At 49.9% G+C, this 12,582-nt stretch overlaps 6 protein-coding genes and 1 non-coding gene across 7 annotated transcripts; 5 read left to right on the top strand and 2 right to left on the bottom strand.

The window, feature by feature from the left end:
- Nucleotides 1-689: 689 nt before the first annotated feature.
- Nucleotides 690-1,379, top strand: FMAN_00403 (uncharacterized protein; the record flags this gene model as incomplete). Its single annotated transcript, XM_041822249.1, has 4 exons — nucleotides 690-865; nucleotides 922-954; nucleotides 1,011-1,056; nucleotides 1,110-1,379. The coding sequence occupies 4 exons, from the start codon at nucleotides 690-692 to the stop codon at nucleotides 1,377-1,379; spliced, it is 525 nt and encodes a 174-aa protein (XP_041687948.1).
- A 2,042-nt stretch (nucleotides 1,380-3,421) lies between these two features.
- Nucleotides 3,422-4,821, top strand: FMAN_00402 (uncharacterized protein; the record flags this gene model as incomplete). Its single annotated transcript, XM_041822248.1, has 6 exons — nucleotides 3,422-3,463; nucleotides 3,528-3,604; nucleotides 3,661-3,916; nucleotides 3,972-3,998; nucleotides 4,046-4,081; nucleotides 4,129-4,821. The coding sequence occupies 6 exons, from the start codon at nucleotides 3,422-3,424 to the stop codon at nucleotides 4,819-4,821; spliced, it is 1,131 nt and encodes a 376-aa protein (XP_041687947.1).
- A 228-nt stretch (nucleotides 4,822-5,049) lies between these two features.
- Nucleotides 5,050-5,943, bottom strand: FMAN_00401 (uncharacterized protein; the record flags this gene model as incomplete). Its single annotated transcript, XM_041822247.1, has 1 exon — nucleotides 5,050-5,943. The coding sequence occupies one exon, from the start codon at nucleotides 5,941-5,943 to the stop codon at nucleotides 5,050-5,052; it is 894 nt and encodes a 297-aa protein (XP_041687946.1).
- Nucleotides 5,944-6,748: 805 nt separating this feature from the next.
- Nucleotides 6,749-7,137, top strand: FMAN_00400 (uncharacterized protein; the record flags this gene model as incomplete). The annotated part of the gene is made up of 2 exons (XM_041822246.1): nucleotides 6,749-6,892; nucleotides 6,946-7,137. The coding sequence occupies 2 exons, from the start codon at nucleotides 6,749-6,751 to the stop codon at nucleotides 7,135-7,137; spliced, it is 336 nt and encodes a 111-aa protein (XP_041687945.1).
- A 515-nt stretch (nucleotides 7,138-7,652) lies between these two features.
- On the top strand, nucleotides 7,653-7,768 carry rrna35. The gene has a single exon (XR_005994026.1). It is a non-coding gene; the product is annotated as a ribosomal RNA (ribosomal RNA).
- Nucleotides 7,769-8,282: 514 nt separating this feature from the next.
- FMAN_00399 (uncharacterized protein) lies at nucleotides 8,283-11,766 on the top strand (the record flags this gene model as incomplete). Its single annotated transcript, XM_041822244.1, has 2 exons — nucleotides 8,283-11,143; nucleotides 11,193-11,766. 2 exons carry the CDS (start codon nucleotides 8,283-8,285, stop codon nucleotides 11,764-11,766), a joined length of 3,435 nt encoding a protein of 1,144 aa, XP_041687944.1.
- A 395-nt stretch (nucleotides 11,767-12,161) lies between these two features.
- FMAN_00398 (uncharacterized protein) lies at nucleotides 12,162-12,485 on the bottom strand (the record flags this gene model as incomplete). The annotated part of the gene is made up of 1 exon (XM_041822243.1): nucleotides 12,162-12,485. The coding sequence occupies one exon, from the start codon at nucleotides 12,483-12,485 to the stop codon at nucleotides 12,162-12,164; it is 324 nt and encodes a 107-aa protein (XP_041687943.1).
- Between the last annotated feature and the right edge of the window lie 97 nt (nucleotides 12,486-12,582).

Raw genomic sequence — 12,582 nt, 5'->3', positions numbered from 1 at the left:
CAACAACTTGGCTTGTCCAATTGGAAATAGCCTAATCCAATGCCAAGCTTAAACATCTGACCGTTGACGACCGTTCCACAAAGCAGAGTGTAACGTCCAGAACAAAGGCTGCTACCACACCGCATGCAACAACAAATCCGAGGCTATTCGAGGGATATCTAGGCTAAATGCGGAGGATATCCACGAACAAGATAAGAAAAAAGTGACGATGAATAACAGTAATAATTGCATATGATAAGCAAATGGCGCTGTAGTAAGCCCGGGACAATAATTAGGACGTCTTTGTCCCATGTGACTTCGCGCGAGTCTCGCCAGACTGTGCCGCATGAGTCACGTACTGTAGTCGCACTGCAAACGCGGAGTCAAACTTTGTTCTACCTCTGAGCGATAACGGGGGGAGACTCTTCGTTCTACTGTGTTAGTAATACTCCGTTTGTGTTTCTTCTTTATAAATGTTGTTTGAATCAAGTTGAATCCCTTCAAGCCTCGTTCTTTTTGTTCAAGTTGGCATCCAATTGGCGATTACTGAACCCCGCCTCCACACGGCGCAGTATCGAAACCTCCACCTAGAGTTTCGTGTGTCGCGAAACGGCGTTTTGAACTGAGAATCGAAACTCTGCTTACGAATCTCGTCACCATTGAAACTCGTCGTCACGCCGTTTAGCTGAATCGTTCTTTCGCTCGCAATCATGGAGGCCAGGTGTCAATGTGGTTCAGTGACCTTCAAGACTCCCCTCCCTCAGCCTCTGGCGCTCTACATCTGCCACTGCGATGCTTGCAGACGACAAACGGGTTCAGCATTTGGCACTTCTGCCATCTTTCCTCGGTTTGAGCTGCCCGACACGGATCTACTGAGCGTCTACAGGTAGGAAACAACTGTTTGGTGTTACGAGCTGAACTAACTAGCTTGGGGTATTATAGTCGTCCTACAGCCTCAGGACATCAGCTTTACTGGTAGGTGTTTTAGAAGCCTCATGTTTGTTTGACTGGGCGCTAAGCGTTACAAACAGTTACTTCTGTCGCAAATGCGGAACTCGTCTCATTCACTCAACGCCGGTACGTAATCGCATCTTGGGCTTACGAGTCATCTCACACTGACCAAAACGTAGTCAAAAAACGTCATCTCTGTGAAAGGAGGATGTCTTGATGGCCTGGACTGGAAGCGAGCGATTCACATCTGGACCAAGACAGCCATGGTTCCTATTCCCGAAGGATCTGAAACGCACTCTGAAGAGTCCGGCTATACGGACTATGGATCAACCCAGGAGGAGCTGGATCAGCCTGGGGATCTCGTCGGAAGCTCGGGCTGTAACATGCCTGTTAGCCAAAGGGCCTCGAGCTCTGCTGGGGTGAATGGTGACGATAACATGAGTGGATGAGCATTATGAGATGAACGATGGCGTTGGTGGGTGTTGATAGGCAGATTGTGGGTTTGGAGTTGAAACATGTCACTTGGTGAGAGCATTGGGATGTGATATCATGGGAATAGGCGCAATAAACGAGTAGCATATCCAGAATATGAATTGATGGGTTGTGTTTTTGAGGATTTTGCTTAGTCTTGAGAGTTGTTCTATGGAAGACAAGAAAACCAAGAATCTCTATCGCGAGTATTAAAAAACGTAGGTTAGTTAGGGACAGACTTTGTCAGCTTTTAGCATATACTTGGTAGATCTCCAGACTGAAAACCTTGGTTATTTTGTCACCCTGATCAAATGTCAGAAGTTGTCTCTGAGACCGTGTTGTGGGAACGGGAAACAGCCGAGCGAATACGGTACGTGGATAATGAATCTGTGTTAGTAGGCTTATTATTGCTTAGGTACTAAGGTATTGATAAGGTCATGATAATTCACTTTGCCGGTTTAGAAGTCCAATGGCACAATCCCTTGTTCAGATTGTAACCGTATATTTGTACCCGTATTTGCAACGGCATTGCCTTTAACCTTTCCCCAATATGACGTGCATCTATCATCCCTGTATATAATCGCTGTAGGTTTGATGAGCACTAACAAAGTCAAAGAGTTTCTTTCAACGGCACTTAACAACCATATCTTACAGTTGGTACGCAAATCTCAAGACTCAGCCTTATTCTGTAAGTAAATTGATCAATTAATCAAAAGCTGTCAATGCGAAACTTGACGTCTATTAGCTTCCGGTAGTGCAATCAAATGAGACCTCTTGAATGGCTCTTGGCACTGCGGCCAATTCACTCAAAGTAGCGAGGTCGGGCCCCCCTCCCGAAACCTCGGATGAACAAGGGGTGCTTCAGTTGCGTCTCGCTATTGATGGAGAATTCTAGGCATTTTCGCCATGTTTTTCGCAATGGTAATTCGCTCTCGAGAATGGCCTCTTTTTTGTGAGGTATAAGACCACAGCGGGAGAGACCGTTCTGTGATGGTTTATTAGTCTTGCATTTCGGCCGCCAAGATGGCCGCTCCGTCGACTCTCTTGTGATTATATTGCAGAAGCGCATTGTCTGTCGAGCGCTTACTAAAACTTCCTTGATATTATCGCAACATATCTCGTCTCGGTAACTATTGCCAAGTCCCGGCAAACGGTGGTGCCTTGGTTAGCCCCCTTTAGTCCCATCTTGACAGGTAGCGCCAAGTCTCTTGATCAAGACTTTGATATTGAGCTGAAATGTCGGGATGTGGCCATCAAACAGAGGCTCTCTACCCAATTTCGATAGAGTTATCAACTAGCAAGCTTCCAGTGCAGATCATGAACCTGGTCTCTCAGTCATCACCAAATAATATGCCTGATTCCCTCAAACTCCTTGTCGTGATAGCGTCTTTTTACCCCTGAACCCTAGCTCATCCCCAAACTCCCAACCCTAGCTCGTCCTAACCCCAAGCGTCACAAGTCCCCGTTTGAGCCTCAGATTCCAGAACCATGATGCACCAAAACGTGCCCCTGCTTCGTCTGCGACGGTGTGTGCGGCGGCGAGGCACGGCTTGACTTGGGTCTGAAGAAACCTGAATCATCCCATTTCTCTTCTCCCCCTCCCCTCCCTCTGCTTCCGACCTTTTTTGAATTCTGAATTCTGAATTGTGTTGTTGTGTTATGTTTATTGTTTTCTATCCGTCGTGACCTTGTCAATCGCTCACTCTTTCATCGATTGACTTTGTAAGTTTTGGTGCTGCCCGGGCTTTGGACTCGGCGGTGCTACTACTACTACCCATCGTCACGGCTTCTCTTCTTGTTCTGCCCCGGGCAATCATTCTTTTACTGTCCCTTTGACTGAACGACTTTTAATACCTACTCGGCATATCATCATCTCCAAGATTTAATCGCTATTGTCGAATTGTTATATCTGTCGCTCTTTACAACTGGACCGTAAAAACTCATAAACAGCTGGACTGTTGGAACATTCACTCACTACAACAAATCGAATTCTGAAAGTTATTGGGGAGCTTGGATCATCATGAAGTTGTTGCTTTGGCTTACCGCCGCCCATGTTGCGCAGGTGAGGATATTCAAACTCGCACCGAAATACTACAGAGTCAAGAAACTGACTTTGACTCAAATAGGCCGCGGGAAGACATGGGATAATGAAAAAGAGACAGGCAGAGGTTGAGGGGGTTGCTCATGCACTCAAGTTCGAAGGGTGAGTTTAAGCCACAAAACACCAAAGTTGAATTTTCAGCATTAACAATTCTCTAGACTGAGGCTGTCTTATATCACCGAGACTGAAACTGCTACTCAAAAAGTTACCGAGACAGAGACGGCGACTGTTGTTCAGACTGTTCAAGGCGAAGCTGAAGCTGCTGCTGGCGAGGTTGTCACCGTTACCATCAACGCACCTCCAGTTACTGTCACCGAAACCAAGACTGAAGTCGTCAACCAAGTCCAAACCCAATATGTCACTCAGGTTCAGGTTATGACTCAATATGTTACCCAGGTCGCACCAGCGCCTCCTGTAAGTAATATGAAAACATTTCGAGAAACCTCTATGCTAATTGAACGATTTCCAGCCTGTCGTTGAAACCGTTACTCAGGCTGTAAGTCCCATAGCTTGTATCCTCCAGCTGTTACTAACCCTTCTAAGCAACTCGTTACAGTAATCATTCCAGGAGAAGCACCAGTAAGTCCTTTGGGTCAAAACTCATATCTAATACTGACTCAACCCAGGCGCCTGTTACTGTGATTCACACCGTCCAAGCCCCCGCAGAGTCTGATGATGCTCTTGGTCGAAAGTTCAACCCTGGTGTCACCACGATCCCCATCCCCGAGAGCCTTTTGCCCAAGACGACACTCGCATCAGATCCCTTTGCTGTGGTTGGACCAATCAGATCGGAAACTATTGTTCCTCAGCAACCTTCCAGCATTGTCAACCCTGTTGTGAATCCAGCCCCCACGGCGGTTGCTCCTCAAGAGCCCAGTTCTGTCGAGCAGCCCGCCACGACTCAGGTTGCTCCCGTAGGACCTAGTTCTATCGAGAAGCCTGCGACGACACAGCCTGTAGTTTCCGAACAACCTACTACTTCCGCTGCGCAACCCGCTACTACGGAGTCCACCGCTCCTCAGCAGCCTGCCAGTTCCATCGAAGAACCCATGGTCGAAGCTTCTTCCACACAAGGAGGACAACAGACATACGCTCCTTCAATGGAACTCGGCAACATGGGCCCCGACACCACAGGAAGACTCGCACAGCCCGCTCTTGACGGAACCAAGCCCACCACCACTGCCAACGCCGAGTCAGCTTCCAGGACACGAGTCCCTATCGATCTGTCCGACCCTTCAAAGCTCAGCAGTGCGCTTAACCTGGGCAACTTGGTTGGAGGAAACGGTGCCCTCAAGGCTCGCGCCACTGGCACGCCATGAGTCTATGGTTGAAATGCGTTGGAGACGATGACGTGAATGGTTAAAAACTTTGAGACGGACTTGGGGGTTTCTTTCGAATGGGCATTCGTGCTCGTAATGTTGTAGCTAGTCTTATAATAATGTGAGCAAGTCTCCAGAGCATACCAGTCAGCTTGTGCATCCATCTATGGGTATCATGATGCCACGCTGTCTACCTATTCGCGTTCTAGAGCGCCAATCTCAAATTTCTTATTCCCTCTCACTTGCTGCATTCCTCGAGGCCAGCTTCATCTTCTTGGCCTGCCGTTTACTGATCTGCTGTGTGTCCTCATCGCCAGTCTTGCGCTTTTGATTCTGATTTTGACCCTTGTTCTTTGATTTCTTGCCATCCACATCTTTTTCTGAGCCCTTTTCTTTCTCGGCCACTTCAACGATGTTGATGACGCCCTTGAATCCATTCCTCTTGATGCCCTCATTTACCACAACAGATCGAGGCACTTCCCCAAACCCTTCAAAGCCCTTCTCGTTGCTTAAGCCTCCCATAAAATTGAGCATGTTTATCACGTCGGCAGGCGCTCGTAGGGATAGCGCATTCTTGGCTTCGCTGCTAATCATGATGCCCCTGCCGCGCGTCGCCCGGATGAGACTTTGCAAGTTTGAGATAAACCTTGGGCGCCCTCGATCATCGCCATTGATCACTTGGCCGTAGCAGACCTCGAAGCGGATACCACGGTTAATAGCAGCCATGCATGGCTTCGGCTTCAGATGGAATTGCAAGTCCTGCGTCAAGTCGAGTGATATGATGGGTACGTCGAGCGTCAGACAAGCATTCTGAAAGGCCTTGTCCGTCAGTGGACGGGCCGCGATGATGTCGTATGTAGAGATGAGCGATGGGATTCGGTAGTTGTTCGCTGAAGGATCTGAGAGAGGTAGAGTCGCACGGTGGAGGATGTTTGGAAGCTTAGAGCCTGGCTTGGGTTCTATCGTTGGGAAGGGCGCGGTGTTGTGTGCGGGAAGCGGCAGCGTGAGCGTGTGGTTCAGCGCGACGGTTGAGTACCCGAGCGTCGATGCGCGAGTGAGTGTCTGGAGAAGCTGTTCATCCTTGGTCGTTGGAGACCAGGCGATATTCAGATCGTAAATCATGATGATGGGTTGAAGAAGTTTTGTTGAAAGCTTTGCGCAGGAAGCTAGCATTTACTGCCGATTATATATTTTTTTTTGCGCCGCAAAAGTTTACAGGTCCTACATTTTTAGTTACGACTCTCACGTTAGAAGTCGCAAAAGGGATAGGTGATATTACGCAGAGTTTATTGAATATATGTATTAATTTAGAGAGTATTATCTTCAATTAGCAGAACATGGACTAAAACCAAAAGAATGGTATCATATCAAGCCCAATCTCCATGCCTCGCCCGCCAGAGCATCCATTTCTAGCTTGAGCAATGAGCTTCTATTAGCCGTAAAAAGCTATGGTCCGTGCACAGTGAGCGTTGTCACTAAGAGCCAGCCCCTGCCGGTTCGTCATCACCATGTTCTTGTGCCTGTAGTTAAATGGAAACTCTCCTATACCGGCACTTCCATTACCATAGTTTGATCAGGTTTCTTTGCTTCTTAGATATTTTCTCATTTAGCGCCGGATACTAGCACTCCTGAAGAATAAGTCTTTATCTCTTACCAACGTCATAAGGCTAATGTATCTTCACTGGACGTGCATGCATGACCTTTGACCTTAACTTTAAAGCTTCCATGCCAAGAAACTGCGCCGCCCAAACTACGACTACGACGACGCGCCACTTGACCTTAAACCCCAGCTCCTGGATCGGCATTGATTGACTTCTCTTTAACACATCACATCACATCGCACGCCTCACTACTTCAACGAACCTTCGCCCGCGGATTTGCACCGCTTCCTCCTCTTCCTGTTGGCGAATCTTCCTAAAAATCAACAATGTTCTTCTTCTTCGTGTGCGGCGAGCACACATTCCGAAAGGAAGTCTCTGAATATCAGGGCATGATATTCCAATGTCACCACTGTGGTAACATGGCAGCACATGTCCAGAAGAGTAACCCATGGTTCACATTCTGTTGGATTGTTAGACCTCTCTTCTCTGGTTCTTCGTTACAGCCAACTAACAATAGTCGCAGCCGATCATTCCTTTGTCCATCTCTGGCTACGTCGATGTCGCATGCCGTATCTGTAACTTCCATCAACCTCTCGTGAACCGACCCGATGTCAAGGCCGTGACAAGTGGTGGAGGAGGAGGAGGACCTCCCCCACAACAATACGCACCTCCTCACGGCGGACCTCAAGGACAGGCACCTATGCGATATGGTTAATAGGAACGAAGTTTTTGAAGAACATGCCACCGAAACAGGCGTGGCAAACTTGTGCGCTGTTAGTGTTCGATGCTGCGACTGCGCCGTCTTGGTTTTTGTTTGTTTAAAGAGGCGTTACAGCCTGGTGTTGAGGCGAATCAGGATACCCCATGAATGGGGCGATGGCTGGGTTTCTTTCGACAAGAGCATTTCGCTTACATTTGATGCTACTGAGAGACTCTTTGACCTTAGTATGTTGTTGAATATAAGGCGCGGGTGAAATTGAGCTTGGGGCATATGATTTGGGCGTGTTTTGAAAGCACATATTCTACTTCCACTCATCTTGGGATACCACCTCTTGGGAACATTTCAAGGCAGCTCTGCCTCTTATTATAACCATTTCTGTCTACTCTAGTCCCAGGAACCATTGGTTGACGCCTTTCTTCTTGAGGGAGCCAAGTGTCGTTAACTGACTACCTAGTAGTATCTGCAACCGTCCATCTTCAAAGCCCGTCCTGGCCTCATGTCTTTCACATACGACCAAAGCTCGGAGAGAATACGGGATCCCGTCCGCTCTCCCATAGTCAAGCTCCGAAGCGCCGGATTAGTAGTTGGGTCGGTGACGACCAGCGAATACCTGGTGTTGTATGTTCTTTTTTTCGCTTTGTCTCTTATTGCGATGCCACTTTTTTGTGAAATTGGTGGAGATCCTAGTTCTCCAAATCGTTATTAGTGTAGACTGCCTGCGGCCAAAGAAGAGACCTTCCCGATTCATCTCCAATTCAAGGACCAATGAGTGTGCGGGATAGAGACGCGATGACATCCAAGACATTTGATCGTGTTTAAAGTCAACAATTCTTCCATTGGATGTCTAGAAGCACGCTACAGACTTACCCATACGCGTTATGGGCATGGGATAATATGATAATTCCCGGTTGCGGGGCAAACATTCACGGTTGGCAGCTACGATCTGCACCCTTGCGGTTTTAGCGGGCCGTTGCCCAGCAACGCCGCCAAACACGGCCTGTCCACTGAAGACCCTCGACCCGATCAGGGACCTGCAATAAACAAAATCCATCATCGTACATGATGCTGCCTACTTAATCTCTTTCTTTTTCCATATCCCTACTAACTATACACCAACAACACAGCGAACCATAGCCACCATGGAATCACCACCCAAGAGAATGACCCGGGCTAGAGCTGCCGCAAAGGCTACTGATCCCTCGGTCAAGACCACAAAGATCGTCACAGCTGCTGCACGGGCAAAGAGTACCGCGACTGCAGGCACTAAAAGCACAGCCGCTAAGAGAAAGACAAGAGCGGACGAGGAAGAGGAGGAGCAACGCGAAGTTGCTGTGGTCAGAAGAACGCGTGGTCGGCCAAAGAAGACTGAGGACCAAGAATCCGAGGTTGAACCTGTGGCACCAGCGAAACCCACAAGAGGCCGTGCAGTCAAGAAGACGGCCACAGAACCTCCCAAGGAGACTGCTGCACCTGTTAAAGCTACTCGGGGACGGCCTCGGAAAGCTGTTGCTGCTGAAGCAGAGGAGTCTGCTCCGGCGCCAGCCCCTGTACCTGCAAAGAAGACAGCCACTCGCACTCGCACGACTACCACAACAACAACAACTACAAAATCAACAGCTGCTGCCAAACCTGCTGCCAGAAAGGCTGTCAAGTTCCAAGAGCCCGACAAGGAGAACATTGAGCCTGCCACCGAGGCCAAGGAGCCTGCTCGGACAGGAATTAGAGGCCGACCAGCCAAACGTGGGGGAGCAGCTGGAAGTCGAACGACCAGAGCGGCGGTAAGATTCGCCGAGTCGACAGACAACAAGCCTTTAAGTCCTAAGAAGATTACCCAGATACCTGTTTCGAGGGACGATGATTCCGAGGACGAACTCGCCGGTGACATGCCGCCTGTCAAACCGATGAAGAAGAACCCAATCAAGCCTCCTACAAGTGCTGCTAAAGCCCAGCCTGAGCCGACCGAGAAACCTACCGAATCAACAAATGCGTCAGATACCATCACAAATCCGCCAGATCTTGGCGGAATTAACCTATCTCCTGCCAAGAGGCGTCCAGCTTCGCCTCTCAAGGATACAATGAGATCACCAGCTCGCCGAATTGGCCCTGTTACTCTGCCTGGATCTACAATGAAGAAGACCCAGGACGACACAGCCCAAGCTGCAGAGTGTACTTCGTTCAAGAATTCTTTGCTCATGTCCGCGGCTAAGAGACCCCAATCGCCCATCAAGGGATTGAACTTTGCAACATCGCTCAAGCCTCAACAGACCCAATCAGCAATGAAGGCGTCACTTCTTCTTTCACCTCCGAAGCGGGCCATGCCTGGACTGAAGCCGGTCACAGAGCCGCGACCTAGAGATGTTGCGGACCTGGGTGAACCACCAGTCATGAAGCCTCTGGTGATGGATACGCCTAGTCGTGCCCCTTCTACCCGATCTTCAGATAAGCTCATGTCGGAGGAGCAAGCCGAGGTTGAGTTTGATACTGTTGACGACGATGTCTTCAATGACCCAATTGAGAACCTACAATTTCCTGGCCGCTTGTCTGCTGTACTTCCTCGTCATGCTGATCCTGCCTTGAAGAAAGAGATGGGGATTGTCGATGAGACTGAGGAAGAGCCTGCTCCGGCTGAAGCTGTTATCGAGACCCTTGAAGAGCCTCAGGTGGAAGCCGAGACTGTCGCCGAGGTTGAAGAAGATATTGCGACTGAGGCTGCAGCAGTCCTAGAAGTAGCCGAAGAAGTGAACGATCTTACCGACCAGGAGGACAGCATGGTCGGTGACGAGGAGAATGCTGAGGCTGATGACGCACTGGGGGAGTCTGAGTCCAAGAATTCAACTCCCGCTCAGTCTCCTCAGCAAGAACAGAATCCCATGTTCCAGCTCAGGGAGAAGGACTTAGAGCCCTCTCAAGACTCGGATTCTGAGGATGAGATTATGGCTCCCAGGGGTGTAGCACCTACTACCCCAACACAATTTGTTCGCAAGACACCTAAGACTTCTCGTGCTTCTATGGGTGGATTTAGCGCACTGGCTGATCGACTTGGCTCTTGGAAGGCCAGCACACCTATCAAGATGGCTCCTCTCGGCGGGGAGAAGCTCTCTAACAAGTCAGCCACTCCTCGATCTGACGCCTCACCCGCCTCGACTCATTTCTTCGAAGACGAAATGACTGTGCGTGCAGGTATGGAGGAACTTCAGGCAGACAGAACTGCCGAAATTGTTGAGCCCACCTTTGATGACATGGAGGTCACTGAGGAGGATGTTGAGTTGGCCAACGAGGCCAATGAGATGTCTCTGATGGAGCCTGAGGTTCTTGAAGAGGTTGTCAATACTGAGGCTTTTGACGATACTCTCTCCGAGGCTAGCCAAGAGTACGGTGATGAAAACGAGGCTCCTGTTGCTATGGCACCCATCACACCTGTTCGTCCAGTCATGAAGACTTTCAACACCACCACAAAGGTTCCTTTGAAGCCTGCGGACGACTCGTCTCCTTCTCCTTTGAAGAAGCGCAGCTTCAGCGCGTCGCGAGTTGCTCCCAAACGTCCCTCAGGCCCAACCAGGAGTGCGTCTGTCATCTCTTACTCCCCCACCAAGGGTAGAAAGAGCATGCCAGCAACCATCGCGGAGGTGCCGTCTGCCCCTTCAACACCCGCCCCTGTCACGCCCTCAAAGTCTGAGCTCTGGTCATCCTTGGGTACGCCCGCCAGAACTCCCCGACGTGATGTCGACCCTGCTCTACTTCGTGGAGCTGTCGTCTTTGTCGATGTGTACACCAGCGAGGGAGCTGATGCCAGCAGCATCTTCGTGGAGCTTCTTACACAAATGGGTGCCAAGTGTATGAAGTCCTGGAGCTGGAACCCCAACGGTTCTGGCAACGATGTGACATCCACTAAGGTTGGAATCACACACGTTGTCTTCAAGGACGGCAGCAAGCGCACACTGGAGAAGGTCCGTGAGAGCAACGGAATCGTCCAGTGTGTCGGAGTCAGTTGGGTGCTTGAGTAAGTCGATGTCTTCTTAATTCTTTGATTCAGTGCTGACCAGAAATAGTTGTGAGCGTGAGAACGACTGGGTTGAGGAAAGTCCCTACAAGATCGACACGAGCAACGTCCCTCGGGGTGGAGCTCGCCGGCGCAAGAGTATGGAGCCCAAAGCTTTGGCCAACATGAACGGCACCCTCGTCAGCAGCCCTACCAAGGGAGGTTCTCGCACAGCTCCATCTACACCGATCAACCGTCGCCAAAGCACACAATGGATGTACACCCCTTCGGATCAGGGAGACGAGGACGAGGAGATGGAGGATTTTGAGTATTCTGAAGCCATCTTGACCCCCGTTCCCAAGACTCCTGCCCCCGAGGCCATTGCTCGCTATGCTGCCAACCTTGTCCCTGATACTCTATCTGATGATGGCGACGACGACGACGACATGGGTGACTCCCCTACTAAGGATGCTCTCCTTATGCGAACATGTCCCCCCAAGGCCAACCCTTTCCGTGAGTTGGGTGCTGGGATTATCAGCGAGACCAAGGATGACAACGTCCTGATGCGCCTCATGGCCGCTCGACGCAAGAGTCTTCAGTTTGCTCCCAAGATTGGTAGCCCTCTGGCTAGAACTTGGCAATAGAGTGAATATGTTGTTGGTACAGTGGTGGGAGGTAGAGTAATTGTGCATGGAAAGGTTTAGGTCTGGAGTTTATGGGTCATATTAGAATTGCGAACACACGTCATGGCATACAATCACTCATTTTGACGGGATGGAATGGAATACCACGGGATGGACAGGACCTTGACTCGGCGTTTGGAGGACTGGCTGATTAAAGTACACATATTTGGTGTTTGACATACTGATAATTCCATCATGGCGATTGACAATATATTTCGGGCTCCGTTGAAGGTGACTGTTGGAATTGTGAGACACTTTGTAGGTCTGGATTGTGTGTGGTACATCATACCTCGTCACCTCTTTTCAATTCCCTTCCCGAGCTGATTATCCAAACTTTGAAGCCATCTTGTGTTCCCTCATGCCTTGATAAACGACCTCATGGCCTTAACAGCATCACCCTCATTACTCTTGAGCAACTCGGTCGCCTTTGCCTTTGGCAGCTCAAGCTCATCGACGAGGAGTGCGACATCAGCAGCGTCGACCTTGACGTTCTTATGGGAAGCGGCAGCAGCAGAAGCCTTGTTTGCGCCGCCGAGGCTCTTTATGGCTTTGGTGGCAGCGTCGGCGTCGACGTTTTGTGGTGTCGAGGGTGAGTCTGCGGCGTCGAGGTTCTCGAGAGCGGAGGCTGCTTTGCGGTCCTCGGCGGACTTGGCGGTCTGAGAGGGTGTTTCGTCGGTCATGGTTGTTGTGATGTGTAGAAGTGAAGTGGAGGTGAGGGTGTAGAGTAGGTGAAGTTCAGTGGTCGGTAGTGGAGAGAGAGAGAGCTACGAAGGTGAA

This window comes from Fusarium mangiferae (genome assembly GCF_900044065.1).
Source record: "Fusarium mangiferae strain MRC7560 genome assembly, contig: FMAN_scaffold013, whole genome shotgun sequence".
Classification (NCBI taxonomy): domain Eukaryota; kingdom Fungi; phylum Ascomycota; class Sordariomycetes; order Hypocreales; family Nectriaceae; genus Fusarium; species Fusarium mangiferae.
Note: the sequence above shows the minus strand (reverse complement) of the source record. Positions and strands in the feature narration are given on the sequence as shown.